Here is a 16350-nt window from a genome sequence, read left to right as displayed (position 1 = left end):
GACCTATTAATGTCCAGGAGGTCAGTTTGAATGTTCATAAATCAGAGATTACTGGATCACACCAGTTAAACTCAGTTTGAGTTCATTATGAGGAGGAGGATTTGCTATTTAGACTAATATAGTGATTAGAGGTGCTACAGGGTTAATATAATCTACTGGTAAATATATTCAATTTTATTTATTTTTTATTATAAACAATAGCCCACTGTATTATGGTAGGCTATTATTACTTGTTAGATGTATATGTGCATTTAATGTTTTATTATTATTATCTGTGATGTTTCATAAATGAATATAATAAATGAATACAGAAATACACACTTTTAAATGGTTGTGAGTGCATATGCCCGGTAACGTAAAATGTTCCAAAAACGTTTAGCTAATGATCCCATTAAGTAAAAAAAAAATCATGCCAATGTTTCCGTTCGAAACATCTAGTTTTTTAAATGTTAAAAATATAAAATACAAATGTCTTGGTGCGAACAAATAAGGGAAAGTTCCATTTCACAAACATTATGGAATTATTGCCTTTGAATGTTCTCTGAAAGTTCTAAAAGAAGTACCCTAGTAACATTTAAAAAACCGAAAAAATCATATGAATGTCCAAATAAAATGTTTCAGGAAAAGGGTGCCTTGAATGATGCATACATAATGTTTTTGTGCTAAATAATTGAACGTTAAATGAACGTTCTATTAATGTTACTGAAGAACGTTGATCATAACTTTAAGATGGCCTTCCCAGAATGAATGAGAACGATTCTGCTAAACGCTTCAGTTACTTAACATAACCTTATTTCCATGAGATAAGGGAATGAAGGTTATGTATGGGAACGAATCTAATCAAGCCGCATTATGAACAACAATTACATGCTGCTCTGCGAGCCCAGTGTAAGAGCACTAATAAGGGCCCTCAGCTTTAGTTTAGATCGTTCCACATAGACTCTCTATATGCTCTCTAAACTCTCTATAAGTCCTAACCTCTCTTGTGCTGAGATATAGAGGATAACAGCACTGCATGACACAATTATTGCATGAAATCAGCTCTCAAAGAAAAACCCATCCAGCTGGAGGACAAGACTCCTATAAAGGAGCGCGTGTTTGTCAGAAGGGTTATAAAGCACCACTTGAAGGAAATTCAGCACTACCTTGAGCAGCCCGAGCGCAGGTAAAGCTCAGGAGAGCAGCTGCTCGTAGCCTGTAATGATGATATACAGCGGTTTGAGCTCGTGAGGGTCTCGTGTGGCCACCTCAGGCCTCGTGCTACTGCAGCACCGCATTTACTGCAAACACACGGGGGACAAGGACAGCCACGCGCGCGTGCATGAGATCGTCCCTGCATTGTTATCAAAGCTGTGTGCCTTACTGCCTTCGACTGCTGCAGTGTCAGGATGAACAACAGCTTTTGTTATGCAAACACACAATATTCAAATGTATGCAGGGAACGTTCTCAGAGTTCTCAGGGAAAGGTTCTCAAAGTTGTGCACGAGTGACGTCAATAGAATGTTCGTTGAAAGTTACCCGGTCTTTAACGTCTAACGGTTTTTCTTTTTTTTTTTAAATGTTACTAATTGTTACGGAATTTTCAGAGAAAGTAACATTCCCGTAACGTTTGCACAATGTAAAAATGTAACATTCCCTTAAAATCAGTTTTTTAAAACAGTTTTGTTTAAGGATGTTTTAAACATTCAGAAAAAATGTTTACATAACTTAATTAGAACTTCGACAAAATTTTTCCTCAGAATATATTTTTGTTAAGGACACCATGAGTGAATAGAGAAAATAGTGACTAGTATCACTATACTGATACCATTAAAAAATGCTAACATCTTTGTATTAAAAGGTTTTCTGAAATGTTAATGTTTACATATACAAAATAAGCCATATCTAATTAAATATGCACTCATTTGCATACATTCCAAGAACAAAAACCTAAACATTGGATTGAGCCGAGTTCAACATTCTTGTTTGATTTTGTTGACATAAGAGTTGAATGTTTTTATTGAGAGGATATTACACTTCTTTTTTTTATCACCCCATAAATCAGAAAAATACTGTCAACAGCCAGAATAAAAAAAAAAATCATGTTTTCAGGAATCACATGTTTAGTGAATAAGTGTGAATGATAGGAATAAAGTTTGGTGGAGCTGAAGTAGAGAGAGAGAGAAAAAAAGCAGCCTTTAAAAAAGTTTTATTACTGAAATCTACAAATGCAAATAGTTACAGAGCAATAAAATATACTCTTAAATGTGTACTGTGGATATAATGTTTGTAATAATGATATGATGATGTTTTGATCCGCTCTTCATCCAGAGGGACGAACACAAGAGAAACTTCAGAGGGAATTTTAGGTGTGTCTTCCTGTAATTATGTCCAGAAAGCACCGGAACACAAGCATTTTAGACAGGATTTCTGGGAAAAAGAGAAGCAGAAATGTTTTGTGTTTGAAACAAGCAATTAAAGCATTAGCAATAAACACACGTACTGCAATGCAGAGACTGACGAACCTCTCTTGTCAGCCAAACAACTTTGACCTAAAATATTGTCTTCATATTTCAATAATTTAACAACACATTTGTATGCTCACGGTTCTGTGATGTCAGTTAATGGTCACCGGACATGCAGGTTAATAAAATATAATTTTTTAAGGTTTGATTTTCATTGTTTTATTTTAGAAATTATTTTAATTTGAGATTTCTAGGTTAATATAGATTCTCATCACGACGGGGAACCCTGCTATGATGATTTTAAATTGTGGTTTCACCTACAAAATGACAATAAAACTCAACAGAAATAACATTTAATGAAATAGTCACTGTGTCATTTAGATAGTTTTCACATCTTTCTCTAATGTTTTTGAAAAGTTATATAAATGTTAGGACAAAATGTTTTTAAAGTGATGTTTTTTAAACTTTATTAATATTTGATATTCGTTCTCAAAACGCTGAGAAGAAAAATCTCTATAGAATAACATTCTCAGAACATCTTGATGTTATTTGTACTTGACGAACCTTTAATAAATAATGTTATAATCACCAAAACTGTACATTATAACATTCTTAGAACATTAAAAATAAACATTCAAATGATCTCACACCTTAAGTGAACATAAAGTTTTTAAAAAAAATCCTGTAAGAGACGTTTTTCTACGTCTTTCTTACATTTTAGAAAGTAGAATGTTTCCACAATGTTGTTCTAACATTCCCATTAGGTTATGAAAACATTATTTCTGAATGTTCTCTGAACATTCCAAACGTTTAAGGACTGTTCTTTCTCAGTTAAACAAATGTTAAGAGAACATTCCATTTCAGAATTTTGAGAACACTGTAAGAATGTTACTTTCGGATGTTCTAAAACAAGTGGCAACATTTAAAAATCCAATATTTGAATGAAGTTTATACTAAGCCTTTGTGAACATTCTGAATGAATGTTGTATTAGTGTTTCTGGACGAAGGTTCATGATGTTCCCTGTTAGCCGATGGTTCTCAGTCTCGGTGTGCTTGTGATGGATTCAGTCTACTGTGGTTTAGTTCCTGTGTGTCAGATTCTAACCAATCCGCTCACCAAACCTGATCAGATGGAGTTGTCACGCACCTCCTGGGCTCCCACAACGCCATGTTTTCTCCCATCATCCATCACTGCTGTCATGTCCAGCACGGCGGCCGCAGGGGATTTGTAGATTGTGCGTGACAACTTCATTACGAGCCGATCAAACACCCCGCTTTCATCATGAGCGATGCGTGTCAGTCTTCTCCAGCATCTGATCTCAGCTTAAACTGACATACGAAGGCTCCAGTTCAAACCAATGACACAAATCTATACAATGTAACTTTAAATTGAAATTTCATTCAAATGACATGCTGATTAAAGGCGTCATGTGCAGCTGAACTCACACTACAGCCGTTGATTTGTTTGCAAACTTCTGGCACTTGATTCACTAAACGAATTATGCACATCTTTTTCCAGATGTTGGAGTGCTGTGGATTATTGTAATGTTTTTATCAGCTCTCATTCTGACGGCACCCATCCACTGCAGAGCATCTATTGATGAGAAATTGATGCAATGCTACATTTCTCCAAATCTGATGGAGAATCAAACTCATCTACATCTTGGATATTTTTGGAGATATTTTTGTCTTAACTATTCTTTTAAAAACTTAAATATGAGTTGCATTTCCTTTAAACAAAACTAAACTTCTTTTACATTTCGTGACCGAAAAGTTTCCCCATTATTTGTCAAGTCCCATTTCGTGATCTGCTTGAAAAGGTCCGACTCAAAAAAGTTCATTCACAAACTGCTGCGTTTTTTCTCATCACATGAACCTGGTACCTCGCAAACACATTTTCATTTATTTAAACTTGACTACTCGAATGACTAGAAATGGTTTAAAATGACAAATCTGCTGGTGATTTCCATTTTTGTGCACGATGTGCATCAGACAGCCCACCATCTAAATGTGCATTTGTGTAGACAGCACGCTGATGCTCATGTTGTTTCTCAGCAGACGGCGTCTCCCGCCCACGAGGACCTGAGGAGCACTCGGGGTTAATGAGCCTCCTACAGACGTCTGTGTGTGTCTGTGTCCAGCAGGAGGCAGACATTGAGCTCTCCTGCTGCTTTCTCATCACTCTTGTTCTGACAGGAACAGAAACCATTTCCCAGCACAGACCTCTGCCTGCCCAATGGACTAGCAGGATGAATTCAGAATACTAGCACATACAATTTAATAAACATATGGCAGAAAGCGTAAGAGTTGAATAATAGTATGCTATTCTAAAATCAGTGCTAGTGCACGACAGAGCACAGTATACACTGAATGTGAAGCTGCTTGCATTGTATCAAGCACTATAGAAATAAAGATGACTTGACTATAGTTTTAGCAATAAATTCAGCCCGACCTCAACACGCTCATGTTTAATGCATCCGATGTCAGTAGTTTTGATTTTTATAAAAAAAAAAATTGTGTGTGTATGTGTCAAGTCAAGTCACCTTTATTTATATAGCGCTTTAAACAAAAAAAGACTGTGTCAAAGCAACTGAACAACATTCATTAGGAAAATAGTGTGTCAATAAAGCAATATGTCCAGTTTAAATAGTATCTTTGCAATTATTTGAGCCTAAAACTCCTTTAACGGATTTGGATATGTTATGTGTAAGCCAGGTTAAAGAGATGGGTCTTTAATCTAGATTTAAACTGCAAGAGTGTGTCTGCCTCCCGAACAATGTTAGGTAGGTTATTCCAGAGTTTAGACGCCAAATAGGAAAAGGATCTGCCGCCCGCAGTTGATTTTGATATTCTAGGTATTATCAAATTGCCTGAGTTTTGAGAACGTAGCGGACGTAGAGGAGTATAATGTAAAAGGATCTCATTCAAATACTGAGGTGCTAAACCATTCAGGGCTTTATAAGTAATAAGCAATATTTTAAAATCTATACGATGTTTGATAGGGAGCCAGTGCAGTGTGGACAGGACCGGGCTAATATGGTCATACTTCCTGGTTCTAGTAAGAACTCTTGCTGCCGCGAAGAAATATAGAGCTGAGTATCATCAGCATAACAGTGAAAGCTAACACCATGTTTCCTGATGATATCTCCCAAGGGTAACATATAAAGCGTGAAGAGTAGCGGCCCTAGTACTGAGCCTTGAGGTACTCCATAATGCACTTGTGATCGATATGATACCTCTTCATTCACTGCTACGAACTGATGGCGGTCATATAAGTATGATTTAAACCATGCTAATGCACTTCCACTGATGCTAACAAAGTGTTCAAGTCTATGCAAAAGAATGTTGTGGTCAGTTGTGTCAAACGCAGCACTAAGATCCAATAGAACTAATAGAGAGATACACCCAATGTCAGATGATAAGAGCAGATCATTTGTAACTCTAAGGAGAGCAGTCTCAGTACTATGATACGGTCTAAATCCTGACTGGAAATCCTCACATATACCATTTTTCTCTAAGAAGGAATATAATTGTGAGGATACCACCTTTTCTAGTATCTTGAAAAGATTTGAGATTAGTCTATAATTAACTAGTTCTTTGGGGTCAAGTTGTGTGTTTTTTGATGAGAGGTTAATAACAGCCAGTTTGAATGTGTGTGCAACTTCTCATATTAAGAATTACAGTTGAGAAACGGATGGATGGAAAGGCTATTCAATGTTTTGCTCTTTAGTTCATACAGAGAGGAGGATTATGGGACGTGAAGTGTGTTTTTGCAGAAGGGAGGGGCTTAATTCTATTCTGACTGACTGAATGCATCTATATACATACGTCTTGTTTACATCCTTTATAACAATCATCATCATAACCACATAAAGGACATTGAAATTATATACATTATATCCATTACATGTAATTATCTCAGAAGTGTCCTATGAGATTTTTGAATCTCTGCTGATTATATAATTTATAATGCTGTATAATTATGATATTACGAGTTCAGTGAACTCGTGCAAACCTAGTGTGTTAATGCAGTTATTCAGAGAGGGACAGAAACATTCAAAGAGCTTGAAACACATACAGACACTGAACACACACACACACACACACACACACACACTTGCCTTGGGTATGTTCTTCTCCATCAGATTTAATGTCGGGAACAAGCTTCCAGGCTGAAGTAAAGGAGAGCATCTGCCTGTGGGACACAAACACTAACCGCTCGACCTCATATGACCCTCATATCTCACTCGCTCACTAGACGTGGTGTGTATATTCCAGTGTGCTTAATAGACAGCAGGGTCCCTCACTGATTCTGATAAAATCATTCCGATAAATAAAGCATTTCTTCCTGGAGCCGCTGAGATTAAAGTTACAGCAATAACACATTCAGGCTGATGTCTAGAGATCTAATGGCTGTTTTCACGCAGGTCCTCTGGGCTCTGAGGTTCATGCCGCATATAGATGATATATAGTGTTCAGACGAGTCCTGGTTTAGCTTTAGCTGTTAACGTTCACACACAACCTTTGCTTTTCTCTCATTTTCCATTGACTTCTATGATTTCTACCTCTAATATCAACCGTTTCACATTTTAACATCAGCATTAAGGCATTTCTTGGTTGTTTATTGAGTTGTTTTCCTCATGGAGAGCGTTAGCTTTTGGTAATTTCACATTTTACTGCCTTTGTGGGAGTATCTTGAATTTTTAAGTGTTCATTTTAGATATTTTAGGGAAGCAAAAAAGCAGGTGTTTTTGGAGAGGGAAATTAAGCTTAATAATCAAAGAATCATTTACTCAACAAATCTTTATTTTCTTCTCTGAAGACGAACATTTATGCTGCTCTTTTCAACAGATCTAATAGACCTATGACTGTCAGAACTATAGAACAACAGATAAATAGATTAGAGTAGAGAAGGTTGTGTAAAGGCTGTGCAAACACACACACACACACACACACACACTCGTCTTCTAATTAAAACATGAATATCACTGCATGAGTTGATTCTTATTAAGCTTAAGCAGCAGCTCTAGTATAATGAGTGTTCAAACTCCTCTCAAATTAACTAAACAGCACAGCAATTACACAAATACAAACAGAACAAGTCATTTACACACATTCAGCTGCTCTCTCTCTCTCTCTATTGTTCTCAGTGGTCTTCTACCTCATGTGCAATTAATTAATGCAGACGGACACTCGCTCTGTAGGAAACTCCAGTGAGTGTGTAAATATAACCTATATATGGAGACTGTCACGGGGATGACAAGATGCGAGACGTGCGGATCCATGTGCAAGCTTTTATTGAAAAAAGAAGTGGTCAAAACAGGCATGGGTCAAACAACGGCAAACAGGTATATATAGGGCACGACACAAGAATAATCCAAGGGCAGGCGTGGGTCTTCGATAGCCAACTATATCCAGACAGGGTAATCCGAAGGGTAAGTCCCAAAATAAGAATCAAAAACGAGGTAAACAATCCAAGAACAAAACACGAAGGCAAGACAAGGCAGGAAACGAGACGACATGGGCTAAACAATACTCTGCAGTTTGAAAGTGATATGGATGAGTGTTATATAGTGAATGTGTGACTGGTTTCAGCTGTGTGTGTGTAATCAGTGCAGTGGATGATGGTACCTGTAGTCTGGGGTGAAGTGCAAGAGTGGGTGTGGTGCAAGAGTCCATGTAGTGAGCGGGTGACCTCTGGTGGTGAGTGAATGTTAGGTCCTAGACCAGATTCATGACATTTCACCCCTCCCCCCATCCCCACAAGGAGCGGCTTCCAGATGCTCCAAACACTTTACGATTCAGGAGGGTGGTGGAGCGGAGGCACAAGGAGGGGAGGGATGGAGGGCCAAGTCCACGTGGAAGTGGAGTGGCAGGGGCCTGAGGCAGAGACAATAGAGCAGAAATCCAGGGTGGAGCAGGAACTGGGTGGAGCAGGAACTGGAGCCCACCAGGGCAAAACAGGCGGAGCTGGAGCCTACCAGGACGGAGCAGACGACCACCACAGCCAAGCAGATGGAACTGAAGCCCATCAGGGCAATGCAGAGGACCACCACAGCCAAGTAGATGGGACATAAGCCCACCAGGGCAGAGCAGATGGAACTGGAGCTCACCAGGCCAAAGCAGACGGAGCTGGAGCCCACCAGGGCAGAGCAGAGGACCACCACAGCCAAGCAGATGGAACAGAAGCCCACCAGGGTGGAGCAGGAACTGGGTGGAGCAGGAACTGGAGCCCACCAGGGCAGAGCAGAGGACCACCACAGCCAAGTAGATGGGACATAAGCCCACAAGGGCAGAGCAGAAGGAAATGGAGCCCACCAGGGTGGAGCAGATGGAACTGAAGTTTACCAGGTCCGAGCAGATGGGGTCAGGACCCATGGCAGAGACTGGATCCTAGGAAAGCAAAGACAACACAGGCAGTACATTCATAGTGACCTCTGGTGGTGAGTGAATGGAAGTTCCTAGACCAGATTCATGACAGAGACTATATATATAATAGTATAATATATATATAATGTTTAATCAGGTTGAATATGAAATGCATACTCACCAAAATAACCAGAGAATATGGTATTGTTTTTGATTTTATTGATCAACTAGTTAATCAGCTCATACTGAAGGAGAAGCTATACCATTATAACCAAGCGAGCAGCTCGTAGTGTTGACACAGACACAGACACAGACACATTTACTTCACGTGTGAAAGCCACACTGCACTATATTTCCTGTCTTAGGACTGTGTTTCAAATGTGATGTTTCTGACCATCTAAAGTTTACTAAAATGAAATGTTTCTATGTTGAAGTTGAACACAGCATCTCATAACAGTAAATAATCTCATGCAACTATATCAAAAAGTACTGAATGATAATAAGGGTCATTTTTATTTCTTGGTCAGGCTGTTATTAATGAGTTCTGACTAAAGGAGAAGTGAAAAACCCAGCAGTGGTTATTTTCACACACATCTCTCCCTCGGTCCAGTGTAAAAGCATTTAGAGACTGAGCTCTAAGAGGATTTCTGTCTTCTTCCCTGGTAATTATTTACACACAAAACCATAAACCTTCTGTAGTTTTCAGTTTTGCTTTATTGTCAATTCTGTATTATAATATAAGCCTAATTGTGTGTTTTTATTTGTTTATTATTTTGCTGTAAGGTGAATGTAAATGATGGAAACATTGGTGACGTTCCTCGTCACTGGATTTCTGATACAAGGTCTCATTCTTAGATTATTCCTCTATTTAACAAGATTAATTATTAGTATGAAAGCACTTTTAAGTGACCTTCATGAGATCGAAGAGCAATAAGTTCTGCAGAAGTGTGTTCTGCTTGAATTTTCTGTGATTACTTCCTTATATCTGTTTGTTTTTGTTTTAGGTGTTTTGTGTGACTTTAATACCAATCTGCCAAATAAAGTAGAAGCTCTGAAAGGATCCTGTGTTTTCATCCCCTGCACATTTGACATTGATCAACAATATGAAGCTGACCTCACTGACAGTGCAAAGAGAAAATGGTATAAAGACGGAAACCCTCCCGTTATAGTGTTTGACTCCAGCAGCCCCAACACTGGACTGTTAAAAGGAGAAATATTTGGCACTGCTACACAGAAAAACTGCACCACACGCTTCGATAATGTTGATCAGAGTCATAGTGGGTTATATAACTTCAGACTTGAAGCCAATGGTATACTGAAACATAGCTACACAGGACCTACATACTCTCAAGTTGAAATTGGCGTCTTAGGTGAGTGTCATATTGTTCATGCTGCTTCTATAGTGTGACTGGACATGAAAATAAACCTACTACAGTACAATATATACCTCAATTTTGGATATAATGACACATAAGATCTTGTAATATTTGACTGCGTCTCTGTCTGTTTTTCAGGATCTCCCCCCAAACCTACACTGAGCATCTTTCCGGATCAGGAGGAGATGATTGAGGGAAGTTCAGTGAGTCTGCGCTGCTCTACTAAGATCTTCTGTCCGTCTCGTCCACCATCTCTCACATGGAGCTCGTCTCTCATCGAGAGCGTCACAGGACGACCGTATCAGAGCCAAACTGAGCTCATCTCTGATCTGAACTTCACTGTTTCTCACCGTCATCACAGAGTCACTTTCACCTGCACTGCAACACACCAGATACAGCAGCAGAAAACAACACAAGAGTCTCGTCTGCTACACGTTCAGTGTAAGACAGGAATTATATCAGTCAGTGCTGAATGATCATCTATAATTAGTGCTGTAAATCATAAACTAATAACCTGAATGTTTTTTTCGTCCACTAGATGCTCCTAAAAGCACATCTGTGAGGATAAATTCAGCTGGTTTAGTTCTGGAGGGTCGTTCAGTGACTCTGATCTGCAGTAGTGATGCAAACCCACCAGCAGTGAACTACACCTGGTACAGAGACACTGAGAGACCTCTGAATCCAGTTCAGACCGGACCAAACCTGACCATCAACAACACCGACCCAACACACAGCGGACGATACTACTGTACAGCTGAGAACAAACACGGCACACAGAACTCATCAGTGCTGCTGGACGTCCAGTGTGAGTGTTACAAGTCTTAAAGGGGTCATATGACATTGCTAAAAAGAACATTATTTGGTGTAATGCAATGAGTTTATGCAAAAAAAAAAAAAAAAAAAAGATATAATGTGCAAACCCGATTCCAAAAAAGTTGGTACACTGTACGTAATTTTGAATCGCCTGACCACAGAACAGTTTTCCACTTTGCTCTTCACTCTGGATCATTTCTCCTGTCTACCCTCAGAAAGATGGGCATCTCTGGAACCATACTCCTGTGGTTTAAGTCCTACCTCTCTGATAGATCCTTCAGGGTGTCTTGGAGGGGTGAAGTTTCTAAGTCACAACGACTTGCTACTGGGGTTCCTCAAGGCTCAGTACTTGGACCGCTTCTCTTCTCTATCTACATGACTTCATTAGGATCTGTCATTCAGAAGCATGACTTTTCTTATCACTGCTACGCTGATGACACTCAACTCTACTTCTCATTCCAACCAGATGACCCGACGGTAGCTGCTCGCATTTCAGCCTGTCTGAGTGACATTTTTAGCTGGATGAATGACCATCACCTTCAGCTCAACCTTGCTGACAAAAAAGACAAAACTGCTGGTGGTTCCAGATAACCCATCGTTTCATCACAACTTCTCTCTACAGCTGGGTTACAACCATAACTCCTTCAGGACACCCAGAAACCTAGAAGTTGTGATGGATCATCAGTTAAGCTTCACAGACCATATTGCTACAACAACCCGGTCCTACAGATTTGCCTTATGCAACATTAGGAAGATTAGACCATTCCCGCCAGAGCAATCCACCCAACTTCTTGTCCAAGCTCTTGTTCTCTCCAGACTAGACTATTGTAATGCTCTCCTGGCTCTTCCTGCATGTACTGTCAAGCCTCTGCAACTGATCCAGAATGCAGCAGCGAGGGTTGTCTTCAATGAGCCAAAAAAAACTCTACTCATCAGGTTACACGGCTACCAGTAGCTGCTCGCATCAAATTCAAGGTACTGATTCTTTCCTACAAGACGACCACTGGCATGGCACCAACATATCTAAACTCACTAGTTCAATTTTATCTGCCCTCCAGAAGTTTGCGCTCTGCAAGTGAACGACGCCTTGTGGTGCCATCCCAAAGAGGTTCAAAATCACTTTCACTGACCTTTTGTTGGACTGTGCCCAACTGGTGGAATGACCTCCAAATCTTAATTTGAACAGCTGAGTCTTTACTCATTTTCAAAAAACATCTAAAGACTCATCTTTTTCGCCAGCATTTAACCAATTAATGCTAGCACTTACCTTTTCTTTTCTTGTCTATCATATTCTTAAAAAAACAACAACAACCTAGTTACGTGTTCTGTACTAGACTAACTGAGACTTGTCATGGCACTTGTATACTGTTGTTATTCTCTTGTTGTCTGATTGCTTCTATTGTTCTAATTTGTAAGTCATTTTGGATAAAAGCGTCTGCTAAATGATTAAATGTTAAATGTAAATTATTCTATTTCTTTTTTTTAGCACAATTTGTACAGTGTCCCAATTTATTGGAATCGTGTTCTTACATTATTGTTGCTCCTCTATGCCGCCCTGGTGGGTATCTGTCTTGTCTGCTCGGCTGTGGTGGCCCTCTGCGCCGCCTTGGTTGGCCTCTGTCTCAACCACAAAGCGGTGGTGGTTCTCTGCACCGACCTGTTGGGCGTCAGTCCAATCTGCGACATCTCAGTGGGCTCCAGTTCCACCTGCTCCACCCTGAATTCCTGCCCTGTCGGCTCTGCCCTGGGCCCCTGAACTTTCCGTTCCCTCCTGGCCTCTTTGTTTTGTTGTTGTTGTTGTTGTTTTTTTTTCTCAGTTTCACTCTATGGACCTGGCCCTTCATCCCTCCCCCTGGTCCTCTGCTGGTCCACCTCCCTCCTGGTCTCCTTGTTGTTGTTGTTTTTTCACTTCCAGTCTCTGTTTCCCTTTATGGCCCTGCCCCCCCCCCCTTTATCCTCCACCAGTCCACCTCCCTCCTGGTCTCTGTGTTCCTTGGATTGTTCTTGTGTTCGGTGGAGCATCTGGTAGCTGCTCCTTAGAGGAGGGGGTAATGTCACAGTGTCTGGTTGGTGTTTCCCTGGGTGTCCACTAGTGGTCTCACTTCCCCATAGTCACCCCACTGCAGGCACTACATTTCCCACAAGCCTTTGTCCCATTCATCACAGTTAATTGCACACCTGTTTATTGCACTCAGCTGTCTCCACTTTCATCGTTTGCACCTGTCCTTAAACCAGCCTGTCTCTATCTAATTCATGGAGTCCTTGTTTAATGTTACCCGGCTTTTTCGTGTTCACTGGTGTTTCGTGTTTCCTTGTGGACTTTTATGTTTCTTGTTCTGACTGCTTACCTGGATTGTGACCTTTGCTTACTGGATTGTAATTTTTGGATTTCCCAAATAAAACACTGCACTTGGATCTTCCTGTTTGTGTGTAGAAGATTACCAAATACTCACACTGGACATCTAGAAGATTACCAAGTACTCACACTGGACATCTCAAAGATTACCAAGTACTTACACTTGACATCTAGAAGTCCTAGATGTCAAGTGTGAGTACTTGGTAATCTTCTAGATGTCCAGTGCAAGTAATCTGCTGAACATCCAGTGCATGTAGGCTACTTGGTAATCTTCTAGATGTCCAATGTTAGTACTTGGTAATCTTTTAGATGTCCAATGTGAGTACTTGGTAATCTTCCAGATGTCCAATGTGAGTACTTGGTAATCTTCTAGATGTCGAGTGCTAGTAATCTGCTGAACATCCAGTGCATGTACTTGGTAATCTTCTAGATGTCCAATGTTAGTACTTGGTAATCTTCTAGATGTCCAATGTGAGTACTTGGTAATCTTCTAGATGTCAAGTGTGAGAACTTGGTAATCTTCTAGATGTACAATGTGAGTACTTGGTAATCTTCTAGATGTCAAGTGTGAGAACTTGGTAATCTTCTAGATGTACAATGTGAGTACTTGGTAATCTTCTAGATGTCAAGTGTGAGTACTTCGTAATCTTATAGATGTCCAATGTGAGTACTTTGTAATCTTCTGCAAGTAATCTGCTGAACATCCAGTGCATGTACTTGGTAATCTTCTAGATGTCAAGTGTGAGAACTTGGTAATCTTCCAGATGTCCAATGTAAGTACTTGGTAATCTTCTAGATGTCAAGTGTGAGTACTTGGTAATCTTCTAGATGTCCAGTGCAAGTAATCTGCTGAACATCCAGTGCATTTACTTGGTAATCTTAAAGATGTCCAATGTGAGTACTTGGTAATCGTCTAGATGTCCAGTGCAAGTAATCTGCTGAACATCCAGTGCATTTACTTGGTAATCTTAAAGATGTCCAATGTGAGTACTTGGTAATCGTCTAGACGTCCAGTGCAAGTAATCTGCTTAACATCCAGTGCATTTACTTGGTAATCTTCTAGATGTCCAATGTTAGTACTTGGTAATCTTCTAGATGTCCAATGTGAGTACTTGGTAATCTTCCAGATGTCTATATGTGAGTCCTTGGTAATCTTCTAGACGTCCAGTGCAAGTAATCTGCTGAACATCCAGTGCATGTACTTGGTTATCTTCCAGATGCCCAATGTAAGTACTTGGTAATCTTCTAGATGTCAAGTGTGAGTACTTGGTAATCTGCCAGATGCCCAATGTAAGTACTTGGTAATCTTCTAGATGTCAAGTGTGAGTACTTGGTAATCTTCTAGATGTCCAGTGCAAGTAATCTGCTGAACATCCAGTGCATTTACTTGGTAATCTTAAAGATGTCCAATGTGAGTACTTGGTAATCGTCTAGATGTCCAGTGCAAGTAATCTGCTGAACATCCAGTGCATTTACTTGGTAATCTTAAAGATGTCCAATGTGAGTACTTGGTAATCGTCTAGACGTCCAGTGCAAGTAATCTGCTTAACATCCAGTGCATTTACTTGGTAATCTTCTAGATGTCCAATGTTAGTACTTGGTAATCTTCTAGATGTCCAATGTGAGTACTTGGTAATCTTCCAGATGTCTATATGTGAGTACTTGGTAATCTTCTAGACGTCCAGTGCAAGTAATCTGCTGAACATCCAGTGCATGTACTTGGTTATCTTCCAGATGCCCAATGTAAGTACTTGGTAATCTTCTAGATGTCAAGTGTGAGTACTTGGTAATCTGCCAGATGCCCAATGTAAGTACTTGGTAATCTTCTAGATGTCAAGTGTGAGTACTTGGTACTCTTATAGATGTCCAATGTGAGTACTTGGTAATCTTCTGCAAGTAATCTGCTGAACATTCAGTGCATTAACTTGGTAATCTTCCAGATGTCCAGTGCCAGTACTTGGGAATCTTCTTGATGTCAAGTGTGAGTACTTGGTAATCTTCTAGTTTTCTAGTGCAAATAATCTGGTAAACATCCAGTGTGTGTACTTGGTAATCTGCTGAGAATCTAGCATGAGTTATTGTAATCTTCTGGGTCTCTACTGCAAGTACTTGGCAATCTACAAGATGTCTGGTGTAAGTACTGTGTCCAGTGTGAGTACTGGGTTATCCTTTTGTACATCCAGTGCAAATAGTTGTTATTTTACCAGGAGTCTAGTCCAAGTACTTAATAATCCTCTAGATGTCCAGTGTGGGTACTTGGTAATCTTCTAGATGTCCAGAGTGAGTAATTGGTAAATTCTAGATGGCCAGAGTGAGTACTTAGTAAACTACTAGATGTCCAGTAAGTGTGAGTACTTGTTAATCTGCAGGACATTCAGTTCAGATGGTCCAAGCATGGAAGACAGTCTCTGTCCGACTGCATGACAAACTTAGACAAGAGCATATACAACACTTTCTCATCCTATATCTTACTGTGTTTGTACTGTTTTAGCACAGTAGGCTTAAATGTCTGCACACAGTTAGTGTGAAGTAAATTAGTAACGGGTATAATACAGACAAGTGGTGTTGTGACCTGCTGTCGATGTTTCAACACGTTACCTGCATCTTAAACTTGTAAAAAGAGAGCTTTAAACCTGCAGTCTTTCAAATGTTAAACTGTTAGATCACACATTCTACATTGCATATCTTTTTTTTTCCTCAGATGCCCCAAAAAACACATCGTTGTCAGTGTTTCCCTCCGGCTCAGTGATGGAGGGTCGTTCAGTGACTCTGATCTGCAGCAGTGATGCAAACCCAGCAGTGAACTACACCTGGTACAGAGACACTGAGAGACATCTGAATCCAGTTCAGACCGGACCAAACCTGACCATCAACAACACCAACCTGACACACAGCGGAAGATACTACTGTACAGCTGAGAACAAACACGGCACACAGAACTCATCAGTGCTGCTGGACGTCCATCAGACTCATTTCTGTCTGCATCCTGCTG

The 16350-nt window shown here is 40.0% G+C and overlaps 1 protein-coding gene across 1 annotated transcript in view; it reads right to left on the bottom strand.

Moving 5' to 3' along the window:
- Positions 1-7724: 7724 nt before the first annotated feature.
- Positions 7725-16350, bottom strand: part of LOC127979437 (uncharacterized) — a 33335-nt gene continuing 24709 nt past the window's right edge. The window contains exon 2 of the mRNA XM_052584907.1: positions 7725-8837. Within this exon, the coding sequence (XP_052440867.1) occupies positions 8187-8822 (636 nt within the window). The 5' untranslated portion in view covers positions 8823-8837 and the 3' untranslated portion in view covers positions 7725-8186. The remainder of the gene's footprint in view (positions 8838-16350) is intronic.

This window comes from Carassius gibelio, chromosome A4 (genome assembly GCF_023724105.1).
Source record: "Carassius gibelio isolate Cgi1373 ecotype wild population from Czech Republic chromosome A4, carGib1.2-hapl.c, whole genome shotgun sequence".
Lineage (NCBI taxonomy): Eukaryota > Metazoa > Chordata > Actinopteri > Cypriniformes > Cyprinidae > Carassius > Carassius gibelio.
This window is presented reverse-complemented; position numbering and strand designations above follow the sequence as displayed.